The following is a 16,756-nucleotide window of genomic DNA, read 5'->3' as shown; positions in this document are numbered from 1 at the left end:
AAAAGAACTGCAAGTTATACCGTTTGTTTTTCCTAACATGCAATGGGAATTGAGAACAATACTAATTAAAAACACAGTATTTAGAATTTATTGTACAAAAAAACTACAATCCAATTTGTAACCAAAACACAATTAAAAATGCTTATGCGTATAAAAAAAAAGAAGCTTATACTGTATGCTTATAAATAAAATGAATACAAATATAAATAACCAGCACTGAACAGATTTACTTTGACTGCTCCACACTCATACAAAAGTTGAGCATTAGAGATTTCCGGTTACATTGTGAGCACAGAGAGATCAGTTGATGTTTGTTTTGGTGGCCTGTTAAGAAAGGCATCCCCTGAGCTGTGGAGCAAGAGTCTCTAAATGCTGGATCCTGGCAACGTGAAGCAGCATGATCGGCTTCCGCTTCTCCAGTTCTGCGGACAGCTGGCCGATGCGCTCCTCCAACTGGAAGACGTGAACAACACGTTAACTTTGACGTGACATCAGCATCCGCATTAAAGCAAATAGTGTTGCGTGTCGTTTGGTTTATTTTGACAAATTAGTCCATAGAGTACGTCCACGACAGCAAATCAAGCACCTTGAGAGGCCAAATGTATATTGTCGCTGTCGGGCAGAAACTCTCTTATCTCCATATTCTAACTTTTTGTATTTTTTCGTAAATTAATGGCCTACTTGATCGTACAACAGCGTCAAAAATACACAAATCAGTGTTTTTGTTTGAACCCAAATTGGTTATCAGCAGACAAGATCAACCTCTCAAGTCTACACAGTAGAATTGTCTCTAGCACTTTAGACAAAGAAATACAGTTTTCTTATTCAAAGCTTTTTGAATGTGTATCATAGAATGTTCAAATAGCCAAAAGCCTCCAAAGTGTCTTTATTGAATGAAATCTGGGACTCAGTATTCAAAACCACTTTCTATTTGATAACAAAGTGATTAAAGTACTAGAAAATGACTATAATCATACAAAGCTAAAGGCTAAAGGGAGCATTTGCTCACCATTTCCAAGTGTAAGTCTAATTTGTGTATTTGTTAGGAAGTTTCATTGACAGTGACATATCTCTTTCTAACATTACATTGAAATATCTAATCTTAAACTGAAATGGTGCCACAAATCATCTTCAATCAAACGCTTACCAGCTCCAACTCTTGACATATTGTGTCCTTATCCATCTGGTCTTCCCTTCCGCTGGTCTGCAGCCAGTTCTTCAGTACTTCTTTCAACCTCTTCCATGCCCTGCACACACAATAAATACACATGTAAATCAACCTCAATAAATACATTGGTGCGTCAGCACCCAGAGGAGCCAAAATGAACTCCGACAAAGATTAAGGGAAACAGCACAAGCCACAGAAGGTTTTAATCCTTACTGGAGCTGCTTCCTGTCCTGATGGAAGTGCTTCATCTCCACACGAATGCGGAGCAGTTCTCCTGTTAGGGCCAAGGTTGGATCATACTCTGCCTCAGAATGCACATCTTTCACATCACTCACATCACCGTCTTTGCTGGATGCTGCTGCAAAAAATAGGTATCACAATGGACCACTTCATTACTTTGGATATTAAATATCGATTAGCCACCCCATGGGGACTAAAATTCATGGATATTTTTTTGTTTTTGTCACATTCCTAAGCCAATAATTTGATGACCAGCGGACCAGTAAGCAGCGGTTCCGGTAGGAGAAACAAAGGAGACTCTTTGTGTCTCCTACCGAAACCGCTGCCGGTCATCAAATTATAGGCTTAGGAATGTGACAAAAACAAAGAATATCCATGAATTTCAGTCCCCATGGGATGACTAATCGATAAGAAAAAAAAAGTCATTTTGGGGGTGAACTATCCCTTTAAGTTTAAAAGGAGCACAACACCCATTTTCCACCTTATCTTCATATAATTGGTCCTCACTAATGCTCATTATAAGATGGAACACTTTTCGTTTACGTACTCTGCGTCTCATTGGTGGGCTATAGACAGTTCGGAAACCTGCCTAACAATGACACATCATAGATGGGGATATCTAATTACAGCCTTTCTCTTACAGGAAAGTTAGTATGCTGAAATAGAAGCCATTGTTCTTGCATTAATAAAAAAATAAAAAGTTTGAAATCTTGTTTGAAATGACCAAACCAATGATGTTACTCGTAGGCAGGTTTCTGAACTGTTCACAACACACCTGTTTAGAGACAGAGCCAAGTAGATAGAAATGGTGTCATCTTATAATGAGCATTAGTTAAGAGTTAAGACCAATTATGGAAAGATAGGTTGAAAATGGGAAGGAAAATGTATTTGCACTTAATTTAAAAGTGTGAGGTATGTCACCATACCTGAATGAGATGAGCAGTGACTTGAAGGGAAGGTGAACTGTTCAGGGGGTAGCAGCACTGACTCATTGCTTTTCCCAACCTTTAAAAAGAAAAAAGGCCATATGGCCCAAGTTAGGGAACAATGTGCACACAGTAGAAGACATCACACATCTGAGAAAAGATGATTGGCTACCTTGGCCTGAGTTTTGGTGGTCATGAAAGAAGATGGTGGTAAAAGGACATCTTGGTTTTGTGGTCCATTAAGGGAATCCATGGGGTACGTGTGAGCTTCGGAGGATGTCGGTGCAGGAACAACGGGGCTCTGTACCCCAGCTAATGCCCTGGAAGAAACGGGAACCACCTGGATTTTAGAAAGGTGACTGTGTGGAGAAGACATAGGCTCCACACTGGCTATGGAATCACCTACAGCAGGTGTTTACGAGCTAGCAGAGATAGAAATTGGAACGTGTTCCTTCCACGCACTACGTCCTACCGGGCAAAGTCCCCCCTGTCAGGTGATAAGAAGCGGCGTGCTAGCTCCTCATGCATTGAAGGAGGCATGAGCTCAGTTCTGGGCTCTCCCTAGGCAGAGGGAGAGTAGCGCCCAGGATTACATAGGCAATTGCCACTGGCTGAAAAAATGGGTTACAAAATCGTGGGAATTTAAAGGAGAAAAAAATAGAATCCTATCACACACAGATTTGGCGGCCCTCCTGTAGTAACCTCTGAGGAGGTCCCGGACCCCCTGTTGAAGACCCCTGATGTAGAGTATAGCTCAGTTAAATAAAGAGGCTGTGCTTTGGTAGTGGGATCCTCGGTGCAGTGCTAAATCCCAGAGTCCAGAAAACATATTCCAAAAGCTATGAAAAGGGTAGCACATCTCAAATGTTTGGCAAAGAGCCTTCCTGTATACAGTACCTGTTATGCTGCAGCCCTTTTATAGGAGAGTCCAGCAGTTCTTTGGGACGACGAGGTTGAAGTCTGGTCGTTCGAGTCAGAGCTCTGCGTGCGAGTCACAAACATCAGTTAGTTTTTAGAATAAAGCCTACCAACGTGACACTGGTGCAGACTGGCAAATACTCACAGCTGGCTGAGCACTTTGTCTCCAGCCCCCTTTTCGACAGAAGCAGACCATGTCACTCCGTGTGACGTGCTCTTTGAGTCCGGCTCAGGCAGACAGAAGGACACGCTCTTTTTACAGGGTAATCTTCTGACTTCTCGCACCCCGGCTGATTGACACAAGGCGCGGTGCTTCCATCGCATGGCACAGCGCTGGACCACTTGTTGGAGGCGTTGTGTGCTCTGTGGAAAATCGTCATTTATTTTCATTCATTTTTAAATAATGAAAGACATGAAAAACGTACACCTCCAAATTAACTGTACTTTAAGCACACACATGCATACACTTATGAACCCACTTGCTCTTGACTCCGTTGGGCTAAGCTAGTGGTGAGGCTGCCCATGTGAGCAGCGTGTGTGAGGATGCATGTCACCCCTTCTCTCAGCAGCTGGTCTCTGTAGAAGTGGACCGCTCTGGCCTGACGCTCCTGCTTCCTGTGCTGCTCTGTGAGCCACAGCCTCCATGCAAACAACACCTACAGACAGACGACCAAGAAGGAATGACTGCAAGGCAAGTCCCATTAAATTGAAAGAGCACATATGTATTATGCTTTACTAGTCATTACTAAATGATGATGGTACATGCACTTGGTCATAGGGGCTGTGTAACGCAGCTGCTCTTCTGAAAAAGTGACAGCAATACCCGTGTATCCTTGATTCTCAGGGACACACTGTCAGTTACCTTGGCCTGCAGATTGAGGGACCAGTGCCAAAGAGCTAGCTTGGTCTGTTCAGCTTCTCTCCTTCTGCGCTGCAGCTGTGAGGGGTAGTAAATCACTTGAGTTACTAGGTCTGGTCAATATGACCTCAAATCACTAGCACGATTATTTCAAACGTTTGCCTCGACTATGATTAATGAACTTTAAAAAAAGAAAAATTCAAGTTAGAATGGCAGATCTACAAGCTAACAACGTGTTGCTGCTAATCAATGTATTCAAACAATTAACTTGATTAAAAAATATATATTTGTTCATCGATATATACAAAGTGTATATATCAATGTATTTATAAAACGAAAACTTGCTTCTCCATTATTCAATTACCCTACGATTATTGGTTCTATATGTCGTTTTTTATATATTTTTGTTTAATTGCCAAGCCCTATGAGTTACTATCAAGAGATAGACCACGTATATTATAGGTGTGTATACACATGCACGCCGATACTAGTTCACCTTAATGTCTGCTCAAGACAGACGCTCGTCATGATCATGTTATCGAAGTTGAAAATATGAACTGGCAGGTCAACAGACTAATCTGTATAAATAAGTGAAGCCAACCTCAATTTTCCACTGTTCAAAAAAGCTCTGGTATGTCTTCAGTCTCAGCAACAACATTCCTTGCCTCTTCATCACCTACGGAATCATGTTAATATAAAAAGATGATGAGATAACCAATAGTGTGACCAATAGTACAACTGAAATAGGCGTGTGGGCGTGGTAAACAGTACAAGTGAGCCAATACCTAAAGGATATAATGGGAGTACTAACCTCATATCTCTGGTAGTGGTAGTGATGTTTGCTCCATGCCTTTGTGACTCTGCAAAGAAGCTTGGAGCGGTGGTGCCGTTTGGCGTTTTCCATGTCTACCCTCTCCTTCTGAGCCACTGATGTTTGATATCTCCATCTCCTGAAAACCCCCTGTAGAATCACTTATCGAAAGGAAAAACTAGATTTACAACAAGGCATGGTAAAATGTTGTTCCACGCATGCACACATTATACAATACATATACACATGTCCTAGGCTAGGGCATGTTCACACTATCTGCCTTTTGTGAAGAAACTTTTTCTGCTGAAAAAAGATGCTACAGGCGCCTGCCCCAGGTGGCGCTCCTGGACAAGGTTTTGATGTGCCCTGTAGTCCATACCGTTGACACCGGCGAGGTGGGGGCGGTCATGCACCCACACCTGATTAACGACCAATACCTTCCTCCTCTTCTGTCTCCTGGGCCAACAGCAATACATCGGGGCATATCACAACCTCAACCAGGAGGCTCTGTCTGGAGGAAGCTAATTTTAATCGCTATTCATCAGCTGACCAATCACGATAAATTGTGTCTGCTGTGTCTTCATTGAAACTCTATGTAAATTAGCCTGCTGTCTGCTGAATACTGATAAGATAAGAAGAGGAGGAAGGTGTTGGTGGTTAGTCGGGTGGGGACGCATGACCGCCCCACCTCACCCTACCCCGACAACAGTGCGGACTATAAATATAAACACATATCTCATAGGTTTTAATGTAAAAAGGCAGTGCCTATTTGTTATTTCCTTTATGTAGCAAATTGACCGTGCAGCATCTGACATACTTTGTTACCTTGATCTATGCAGCTCTGTGCCCTGTTCAACACTTCCCCCTGCTGGTGGCGTTTGGACACAGCATGCACGGTAGTTTGCCTCCATGCAAGAAACACCTTTAAGAATTGTGCATGTCACCAACTAATAAATGTGCATAAACCATAGCAAAACAATAGGAAAGGTAACTGATCAGCAGGTTATTCTGTTACCTTTGCTATAAGACAGTGTTGGAAGTGACTCTGTGCCCTCTGCTCTTTGACTCTGATCTCAGCAAGAAGAACTGTGTTCTCCCTCCACAAAGCAAAACTCCTCCTAAGAAGAGGCAAGAGAGGTTCACACAGAGATCATCAAGATCAGTCTTTGACTGCAGACTTGAACCACTTAGACCTTGCTATTTTTGGCTAATGTTCCACCCCAGATTATGGATGCGGGCGTTCAAGTGGTTAAAAGTCTGACTTTAGCCTTTAAAGTCATAGTGTGTAACTTTCATTTGTGTAGTCCTTTTGGCAAAACCTCTGTCTTTTAGCTACGTGGTTATTACAATATTTGTACGAACAGTGATTCTAAGAAGTCTGTTCAAAACTGAATTTGTCTCACACAAAAGCACAGGCCCAAAAAAACATAAAGCATGGTTTGAGTGAGAGCAGAGAATATTTTTGGAAAGCAAAGTAGAAGGAAATGTGAACACAACTCAGTCACAAGTAATCAACCATTTACCAGATGCACGGCTCAGAAGAGTTAAATCTCAGCAAAAAAAGCACCCTTTGAAGTGTCCTTCAGGTACTTTCAGTCAGATAGGGCCTGGGCAAATCGCCAACACATTTCGGCCGAAGGCTTCCTCAGTGTGATAAGCATCACCAGCGTGATAAGCATTAACGCGCTGAGGAAGGCTTCGGCCGAAATACGTTTCAAGAGTGCTGGCAGTTTTTTGCTGATATTGAATATTTTGGAAGGCGACATGTTGTCACAAATGGTATGTATTCAATTTGAAAATCAATTAAATACATTTCCGGCGCCTGTGTCATCCTGTCGTGAATGCTGGGGGGGGGGGGAATGTTTTAGTAATATTGTTCCTGCTGTTCTACATACTGCCAACCAGGGGAAGTAATCATAGTTTGAGGCTTTAACATTTGCTTTTATGAAATATCCCTGACCAATAGGATTTTATGGAAGATGGTTCTGCACATATTGCTAGTTTGACCACTTCAAATGCTTTAATGTTAAAATAATAACCAAAAGTAGCCGATCTACAAGCTCTCAATGCGTCTGCGACGCATTGAGAGCTTGTAGATCGGCTCCTTTTGCTGCACAACATGCTTCCATAGAAGACATGCTGACTTCTATGGAATCCAAATGACTGAAATCAGTCGTGGCGACTGAGAACTTTAATTCATGTAACTAAGAGTGATCATCGGTCATTGCGGTCTGCGAACCACTTGACGTCCCAAAAGACCAGAGGTGACCGAGCCTTTTCAGTAGTAGCCCCCAAATTATGGAATGAGCTCCCCTCCCATATCAAACTTGGCCCCCACCATCGAGACTTTTAAATCTTGCCTTAAGCCCCCCTTTTATAGCCTGGGAAAACATCCCCCTTCCGGAAATCTCATTTAAATCAAATACAAATGAGATTTCCGGAGGGGGGGGGGGGGTTACCAGGCTACGACTTTTATACTTTAGCTTTTGATCCCGTTTGAGAGTTCTGTGGTCTTTGCTTTGTTTTACTGTCTGCTGACGCTGCTGCGTCTTGTATTCTATAGCGATGTGTCTCTTTTTGTTGTTTTGTTTTCTTATTTTACTGTGTGTTTTTGCTATTGTTTTTCTGTGTTTGGTAACCTTGCGTTAAATGTGCTATATAAATAAAGTGGATTGGATAGGATCGTTGTTACCTGAGAAAGTGTTTCTGTTGCAGTCTATAGCGTTCCTCTGCATGGCCACAGACCTGTACTGTCTGCATGTGGTGTTCCTGTGGTGGATACACGGATGGTGCAGTGTTTGAGCTCAGGGAATAGATTATTAATACATATTCATGAATTCATGTTACCATTGGTGTGTCTGTTGCAATTGCTGGTGTACCTTCCAGGCATGAAGGGAATTTTTGAGTACTTTCATTTCATTATAGTTCCCCATCTGCTCCAGTCTTCGGCTCTTATCTCTTTGCTGCTGAACAAACTGATGTGCAAATTAGAGTCATTAACAACACAATTGCTGTATAGTTTTAAACTGAAGACAATAATGTTGTGTAACACACATACATACAGAACATGGTATAAAAAGGTTATTCTTTGTATATATATGTATTTTTAATTATTTTGATTCTATGGATCATATTCACACTGCGGTCAGCCATTTAGCTTTCACTTCATATTTTTGGCTTGGGGGTGGGGTTTCTCACCCCAAGTATGCAGTAAAAGAAAAATGACCACCGTGTGATTATAGTCAATTTATTGAGAGACTAAAGGGTACAAACGGAGAAGCACCTTACCTTGTGCCAGCGATCCATGGCCCATCTCATCCGGCGCAGTTCACCATGTCGACAAGCCTGCTCCTCTCGGGTTCTCCTAGTATTAACAAACAAAACAGAAAAAAATGACAGATTAGCGAGCCTGTTATACCTTTCTTAATACACTATCCATCGATCAGTTTAACAGGATTCCACTCCGTTCACCTGTCCTGTATTTCAGTGCTATTGTCCTTCCACTGCCTCATTGTCTTCTGGAGAAGCCTGTGCAGGTACAGAGTGTCTGAAGAGGCCCGTTTCTTCCTCTCCTCGATGTGCTGCTGTGTACGCTGTCTCCAGCAAGCCAAGGCTTTGCGTGCACGCCACTGCTCCTCATGCAGAATGGCCTAGGACCAACAGAATCATGACTGTGCTTTGTCTGCTCTGCAACCAAAACATGTGCCCATGTTGAGGAACTAAGGCTGCAACTATCCATTAATTTCTCAACGATTATTCTATCGATTCTTTTTTTGATTCATTGCTATTTTGCTATTTTGTACTCAAAATTAGGTAAAATAGTCGATCTACAACGCGTTGTGATGTGACACGTTGTGAGCTTGTAGATCAGCTATTCTTTAAACGTTTCGAAGCTTTTCACCTATAAAGACATGCCCAAAATAGGGATCATTTATTTTATTAATCGATTATTTTATTAAGTTATTGATTATTTCTTAATAATCGATTAGTTAGATTAACTGTTGCACCCCTATGAAGAACATCAAAGCTTTGTACCGTTCTCTCAGAGAGATTCTGCTCCTTCATCTTCTCCGTCTCTCCCCACCAGCTGTAGAAGACCCAGGTGTACTGACGCCGTCTGCAAGGAAGGCAATACAGACAGAAACCATGCGGACGAGTCAGCAAGTGAAATAATCAAATCATGTGGATCTCGGGATCCACATGGGAACAGCGTGACTCCAATGTACAGTAGATCTCTGACTTCATGTGGCCAGCCTGTGACATACAGTATGACGCAATGACTCCAAATTTGGGCAAGCGTGATCAGGTCTTTCGATCAGGAAATTAAACTTGAATCTTTCAAAAGTATAAAACATTTGTGAAAAGAAATCCGGTACCGATCAGTCCAGCGGTTTGAAAGATTAGCTCGGGACCCACAGACAGACAGACCCTCTTCTAGCCCATTAAGACCTGAGGCCGATTCTGCAAAATGTCTTCTAAATCAATAACAGTATTCTGAAAAAACGTATGTTTCTATATCAGTGGTGCTCAAACTTTTTTATGTCAAGGACCCCCAAAATGATATGTATTTGGCCGCCGACCCCCATCTAAAATTATTTTGTTCCAGGGACCCCCAGATGCAAAGATTTGAGTTAAAATGTTCGCTTTAAAATAATATGTATATTCAAAGATTTGCACATATTTTCAGGATTTTTCAAAAATAGCAGATCTACAAGCTCATAGCGCGGCACTCGGTGCCGCGCTATGAGCTTGTATATCTGCTATTTTTGAATAGCCAAAGTGTAAAATAATGCTGTTTAGCTCAAATCTAAAAGTGACACAGATGCGGCCTCAGGTCTTAGTGGGCTAGATGGCTCAGCCCTGAGTAGCCACACTGTAAAACATTTTTAATGATGTATGAGATGGTAACTCACTGATTATACACTTCTGCCTCCTGTCTCATCTCCCTGTGAAGTCTTTTCTGGAGGGTGAATTCAACCCAGGATTTAAAACACTGTGGCAATCTGTGTTCAGCAAACCAGGCCTCTGCTCGACACTCCAACCCCTATTCAGAAAGCATGGGACAATACACAATGTCATTGTGATTGTATCTACCGGAAACAATAACGCACAGTGATATGAGTATAATCGGATACAGATATAATGAAAAATGTTGAATACCTGCAAGTGTCTATGCCCAGCGAGCTTCACCTTCCAGAGGTAGAAACAACTTCTCAGAACTGAGGCGCTGTTGAGTGAGAGGCATTAAAGGAGTAGCTCCCCCAAAAAATGACTTATTTTCTATCAATTGCACACCCCATGAAGCCTTGATTTTTTTTTGGTCACATTCCTAATTTGATTCCTGTCTCCTAGCGGCTAATGTATCCGGTAGGAGACACAAAGTACATTCTTTGTGTCTCCTACCGGAAATACACCCGGGCATCAAATTATTGGCTTAGGAATGCGACAAAAAACAAAATAAATCCATGTATCCAAGGCTTCATGGTGTGTGCAATTGATAGAAAATAAATCATTTTTTGGGTGAAATCCTCCTTTAAGAACAAAAATAAATGCCAATGCTAACAGGAATGACAAGTAATGAGAAATACACACTCCATGATGCATGTAATGGCAGGAATTACAGAGTAACGAAAACAAATAGCAAAACCACACTTGCATTGACAAACTAAAGTGCATTGAAAAACCAAAGGCCTGTATAAGATAATAAAATGTAGCCTGGCATGGCCAGACTAATATCTAAAAAAAGAAGTTTCCAGGCTACATAAAACGTTGCTTCTAGAAAACAATAAACCACACCTGTGATGTGATACGGCCATTTCTATGTGGGAGTGAATAGCCTTGTCTTCAGTCTCTTCAACACGTTTCTGCCAAAGTCTCCAATATTTGACCTGTGAAAAACAGCGACATTCTTGTTTCAGTCAATGGGTTTTACTCCAAGGGACATTAAAAAAACAGCCTTTCCAACCCAGGAAGCTGTGAAGATAATAGTCTCGAGTAAATACAATAGATTATATTTCTGTATACTAAACACGTTTGTCCACTACTGCTCTTGGTTCTTACCAATAAATAATGAGCCTGCTGTTGACCTGCCATCTGATCTTGTTCTGCTTCGTCGCTGCACAATTTCACATCTACTGATAAGCTCAAGAATACAACGATAATATGTCTGTAGTTTTACAGACTCCAAAATTCACTGAGAATGATATGGGTTTTACTTTTTTTATTTTTATAAAAGTTATATTTGTGTGTGTGTGTATTAGGATACAAGTTCTCCAGCGCTCCAGTGTTCTACGCTGGATGCTCCGTTTGGCCGAATGTCCCGCAGCTTGCCACTGATCCTCTTCACATCGTTTGACACACAGTTCACTGTGCCACGTATCCCAATACATCCCGAGCTCTCTGAGATGCCAGGCATGCAAAGCCTCTCCTAGACCACAGAGTCAGAACAGCAACATTGAAAGTGTACAAATAACGAGGCTTAAAACAGCCACACTGGCACTTGGACATCTCTTAGATATAAAGATGCCTATTTGGTGTGGACTTGACGACAGTCAATATAAAAATACCTTGCGACTTCTTCTTAGATTGGCGGTAGCGTACATAAGTAGTCCATGCACATAGTGCCTTTCTCTGTGTCCCATGGATGAAGTGGAGTGAAGCCTTTGATTGTTTCTCCCTCTGACAGCCGGCAGCTACGTACATATTTCTCCACAGAAGCCATGCCTATGAGGTAGGAGATCGATACACATACCCCACAAAGTAAGGACATGCAGTGAATATTAGTAACTGACAGACAACATGTGGATAGAAAAACAATGCATACTGTATACACAACCCTTGGGAGTGTATGATGGATTGCATGGTTACCCTGCCCTGTAGCGTTACAGCCCAATGCTGCAAGGCCTGATCCTCCAGTGCATAAACATTATAGTGCTGCTGCAGCTTGGCCTGCCATGTATTCCATGCCGACCTGTATAGGAAAAAAAAACATTTAAATATGTTAATGACCCCCGCACACTATCTGTATTAGAGCAAATACAATGTGCTCTAATACAGTCATGGTTCAAATGGTTGAAAATGCAAACTTTTTTTGAGCACAAACCATTCTCTTACTTGAGAGTTGTGCGTCTCTTCTGACGAAGAGCACGTTCGAGCATTCTACCCTTCATTTGCTTCATTTCTAGGAATAGCTCCCATTTGTCCCAAATCAGACGCACCTGTTGCCTATCAGCTGTAAAAAGAATACATTTAAAAAAAGAATCACTGGTTGTGACAGCAGACACAGCTTGAGGCTTCTAGGTTTTACAATGCAAACTAACACCAATAAAGTCAATATCACCCAGACCCCATACCAAAACATTGTGCATGCCGGAGTTTCTTCTTCTTCTCTCTCTGCAAGGACACAAACGATTGCCAGCTGTAGAAGGTCCGGTTGTAAAGGTGATACCTGAAACATATGCAACGCTGTTAGCACATGTAAAGGAAAACTGTGTCTAATTTATGGGAATAGGATATCAGCTTGTAACGTGATTTCGTCACCGGTGTCACAGAGATCTAAGGACACACATTTATTTACCTGTGGTGACACTCCGCTCGCACTGAGAGGCCCCACTCACGCCTGGATGTCCACCACTCGTCTCTCCAGCTTTCAAAGGCTTTGAGCAGTAGCACTCTGCAGTAGTGGGACCTGGACAATGCATTATTAATATGACACACTTAAATTTCAGTCAATCCAATGGTTGAAACTACACTTAATATTAAGAAAATAATGATACCTGGCTTGATGAGGATGAACTCGCCCAAACGTTCTCAGCATCCATAACTTTAGGAACTTCCTTGCCAGATGCCTGCAGTGTTAAAAGAAAGTTATAGGCAGGGTCGGACTGAAAACATAATCGGACTAGGTAATCAGATTATGAATCTTGCAGTAATAACTTGCTATATAATTTGTATTGAGCAAACTAAATACATTTGCCCCAGACAAGCCTGCAGGTCTAGCATCGTTAGATAACAACAAAGAAGCGTGACGTAATAATAAATAACCTTATTCTGATCTCCTTTAGTCTTCCACCTCTGTTCCAGTTGTATCCAACTCTATAGGTGATCTTTCGGGTGAGGACTTTGCGGATTTGTTTGGTTTCACCACCTGGCTTATTGACTTTCACCAGATCTGTCTTCTTCCTTGCGTTAGTTTGCATTGTGAGGGGCCAAAAGGCCATCAGAGGTCCATCACCACCACATCACAGCAGTCAACTAGTTACACGGGAACGAGGTTAACAGTTTAGCAAGCGCTCCAGTGGTGGAAAGTAACTACCGTAAGTACATTTACTCAAGTACTGTACTTAGGTACAATTTTGAGGTATTTTTTTTTTACTTAAGTGGAGTATTTCCAATTTTCAGTACTTTTACTTCTACTCCACTACATCTCAGAGGCAAATATTGTACTTTTACTTCCTTACAATTATTTGAAAACTTTAGTTACCATTTCTTTTTGTAGATTTGATTATTACTACAAAACATACATTAACCACTTCAGCCCTATATACATTTTGGCCATTTGAAAATAGCCGATCTACAAGCTCACAATGTCTGCTATTTTCAAAGGATTTGTATACATTGTATGTGTATTTGTGAAATGGGACATTCTGCATAATAATGAGTACTTTCTACTTTTGGTACTTTAAGTACATTTGATACCAATACTTTTGTACTTTTAAAAACATTTAAAAAATGTAAATGTGAGTACATTTTCCACCACTGAAGCACTATCTATCAGCTCTATGTTGGCATTGAAACAGAGAATACGAATGCAATACTCTCCAAGTATCAGAGAATGGATGTTATCATGGTGATGATGTTTGTTTGGTGATCAGATCAACTCAACCACCTGTCACGCAGTGGTGGACAAAGTACTCACATGTTTTACTTAAGTAAAAGTATCAACACAGCAATGTAGAAATACTCTGTTACTATATCTGCATCATAGAGTTAAACAATAAGGTCTGCATTTAAAAATGTTACTTATTGGTATCAAAACATACTTGAAGTACCAAAAGTAAAAGTACTCATTTTGCAGAATGTTCCATTTCACAAGTTCAAAATGTATTAAAAAATATTTGGAAAATAGCAGGTCTACAAGCTCACTTTGAACTTGTAGATCTGCTATTTTCAAATGGCCAAAAATAAATATAGGGCTGAAGTGGTTAATGTATGTTTTGAAATAATAATACAAATCTACAAAGTAACTAGTAACTGAAGTTTTCAAATAATTGTAGTGGAGTAAAAGTTGCCTCTGAGATGTAGTGGAGTAGAAGTAAAAGTACTGAAAATTCGAAATACTCCAGTAAAGTAAAAACTAAAAATACCTACATTTGACTTCAGTACAATACTTAAATGTACTTAGTTACTATCCACCACTGTTGTCACGTTGGGGCGGTTGGTTCCAGAGATCAACCAACATTTTAATCAAATCTCAGCAACAAAACATTAAACAAACCAACTCCTACGAAACCTCTGGTATAATTACTTAATGAAAATAACGTTATAAAGCCAGCACATCATTTGTTTTATCTTGTTTATCAACTATTTAACGTGAAACTTGTAAAGTGTTGAAGTCTTACACCTTTTGTTTACTTCTTCCACTTCAAGTCTCTCTCTGGACCGCGTCTCTTTCTAAATGATGATGACGCGTGTTTGTGACAACATGTCAGCCCACATGGGCGGGGCTTTGTATTCCCTTCAGTGTTGCCATGTCTGCTCATTATAAGCGACTTTGGGTTTCTTTTTCTGTGAAGTTGCTTGTAAATGTTGGTTTCATTGATTGAATACTTTATTAACAGTCTGCAAAAAAAAAGCACAGAGACTACAGTTCAACACAAAATGATGCTAAAAGGATTGGTCCTGTGTATTCAATTAATTGAAACATTTAATGACAAACAATAATAACAATTCTATACAAAAACATCCTATATACGAGTCGTAATCAAGAAGACAAATATGTACAGTAAACATGTTGGAAGGGGGGGGGGGGGGGTTCTGGTGATAGGCTTGGACTTTTTGCTGGTTGCTTTTTTTGTGTTGTTGCTTATTTGGGCTTGTTTCCAACTTTTTTTTATTATGATTTAATAAACTAGTGGTTCTCAAATATTTTCACGTCATGGACCCCCAGATCAATATGTATTTGTCCCCAACCCCCATCTGAAAATGTTTTTTTGCCAGGGAGCCCCGGTACCAGATTTGTGTTGTTATATTTGGAATGTTTCAAAAATCTTCCAAATATTCCACATTTTATTTCAAGATGTTTTGAAAATAGCCAATGTATACTGTAGGTTTAAAGGCATAGTTCACCCAATGACCCAAACCCCCAAAATTACTTATTTTCTATCAATTACATGAAACCTTGAATTCACGGAGCCAATAATTTGATGACCGGTAGGTAGTAGACTCTTTGATTGATTGATTGATGTACTTTATTTAGTAAGACATGAGAACATCAGTACATGGAAGTACAAAAATTCACAATACAAGGTCTACTAAACTGGGAGACTCATTAAGCACTAAGCTTGTTTAAGATGAGATCCCCATGCACACAAATCATGATGACATATAAGAGACAGACAGATATACACACTGCTATACAGAATGTCATACAATCAGCTTATAGGTTACTGGTATGAAGAGTAAAAAAAATGTACAAGAGAAGAAAAAGAAATAGGGGGGGTAGGGGGGGTAGGTTAAGACTTAGACAGGGGCCATTTTCGAATTGCAGCCTCCTGAAGGTGTATCTTTAGGGCAGTTTTACACTCCTTTACTCCTTTTGGTAGGGCATTCCACACTTTTGATGAATAGCATGAGAACGAGTTCATTCCCTTTGTTGAGCTAAATCTGGGTTGCACATGATTTGTGGAGCTGCCTCTGGTGTTATGATCATGGACTTCATTAACATTTAGGAAGTATTTAGACAAATACAGGGGGATCCCAATGTTGTGGTGTATCTTGAAGACCAGACCCATAGCAAGTTGCTGTACTCTGTCCTCAACCCTAAGCCATCCAATCCTAGCAAAATGAGCAGGGGTTAGATGGGTTTTGTAATTGAGGCCAAGAAGTAGCCTTACTAATTTGTTTTGGGATGTTTGGAGCCTTGTTTTTAAGGCCTTGGATGTGTTGTGATACCATGAAGTGCATGCATAATCATAATAACCTTGTATGAGGGCCCCTGCAAGAATCTTCAGAGTATTCTTACTGACAAGATGTCTAATCCTATTCAAAAAGCGTGTTCTTTGGTTAACCTTTTTGATCACTCTTTCGGCATTTTTGTTACTGGAGAGGTTTGCCTCCAAGATGGAACCCAGGTAGGTAATTTCCTCCTTTCTTGTGATAATATCATCACCCACTTTGATTGTGAAGCACTCAGCCTTGCTAAGGTTAGGACTGGACCCAAAGAGGAAGGATTCAGTTTTACCCAGGTGTAATGATAGTTTGTTGTCGGAGAGCCAGGTGCAGATCTTGTTGAGTTCAGAGCTGAGATTTTTCTCAACCTGCAGCCTGTTCCTGTTTGAGTATTCACTGTTATAGAATTAAAGGCAAATTATTGGCTTAGGAGTGCAACAAAAACACAAAAATCTCCACAAATTGATATAAAATAAGTCATTTTTTGTCTGAACTACTCCTTTAAAGTCCTCATGTGGCCTTTTGGGCTTGTTTTCCTAGACCCGGTTGCTTATTTCTCTCACAAGCTCTGGCAACACTAACTCCGTTCGAGAAGAGAACGGGACGTAACGGTCGTCATGACTCAAATCAAACGCACCCAAAGACAGCATAGGTGCCCAATGTAA

The 16,756-nt window shown here is 40.8% G+C and overlaps 1 protein-coding gene across 3 annotated transcripts; it reads right to left on the bottom strand.

The window, feature by feature from the left end:
* Positions 1–74: 74 nt before the first annotated feature.
* On the bottom strand, positions 75–14,583 carry sfi1 (SFI1 centrin binding protein). 3 transcript variants are annotated; one of them, XM_084062274.1, is made up of 31 exons: positions 14,545–14,583; positions 12,966–13,175; positions 12,698–12,769; positions 12,499–12,609; positions 12,275–12,369; positions 12,036–12,153; positions 11,790–11,892; positions 11,489–11,645; positions 11,188–11,349; positions 10,983–11,056; positions 10,719–10,810; positions 10,083–10,149; positions 9,836–9,966; positions 8,958–9,039; positions 8,394–8,572; positions 8,211–8,286; positions 7,802–7,897; positions 7,615–7,691; positions 5,938–6,040; positions 5,748–5,844; positions 4,923–5,083; positions 4,713–4,787; positions 4,115–4,189; positions 3,732–3,908; positions 3,398–3,615; positions 3,232–3,315; positions 2,507–2,654; positions 2,335–2,413; positions 1,382–1,526; positions 1,148–1,247; positions 75–453 (listed from the first exon to the last, which is right to left on the bottom strand). In XM_084062274.1, the coding sequence occupies exons 2-31, from the start codon at positions 13,139–13,141 to the stop codon at positions 328–330; spliced, it is 3,456 nt and encodes a 1,151-aa protein (XP_083918400.1). In that variant the 5' UTR covers positions 13,142–13,175; positions 14,545–14,583; the 3' UTR covers positions 75–327. The 3 variants fall into 3 exon arrangements, with proteins under 3 accessions (XP_083918400.1, XP_083918402.1, XP_083918401.1); XM_084062276.1 differs by having other exon boundaries at positions 1,382–1,523; XM_084062275.1 differs by having other exon boundaries at positions 10,983–11,053.
* Positions 14,584–16,756: the final 2,173 nt, after the last annotated feature.

The sequence above is a fragment of the Gymnoscopelus microlampas genome (genome assembly GCF_963454915.1).
Source record: "Gymnoscopelus microlampas genome assembly, chromosome: 7".
NCBI classification, from domain to species: Eukaryota; Metazoa; Chordata; class Actinopteri; order Myctophiformes; family Myctophidae; genus Gymnoscopelus; species Gymnoscopelus microlampas.
The sequence above is the reverse complement of the archived record's forward strand: the minus strand, read 5'-3'. Positions and strand labels throughout refer to the sequence as shown.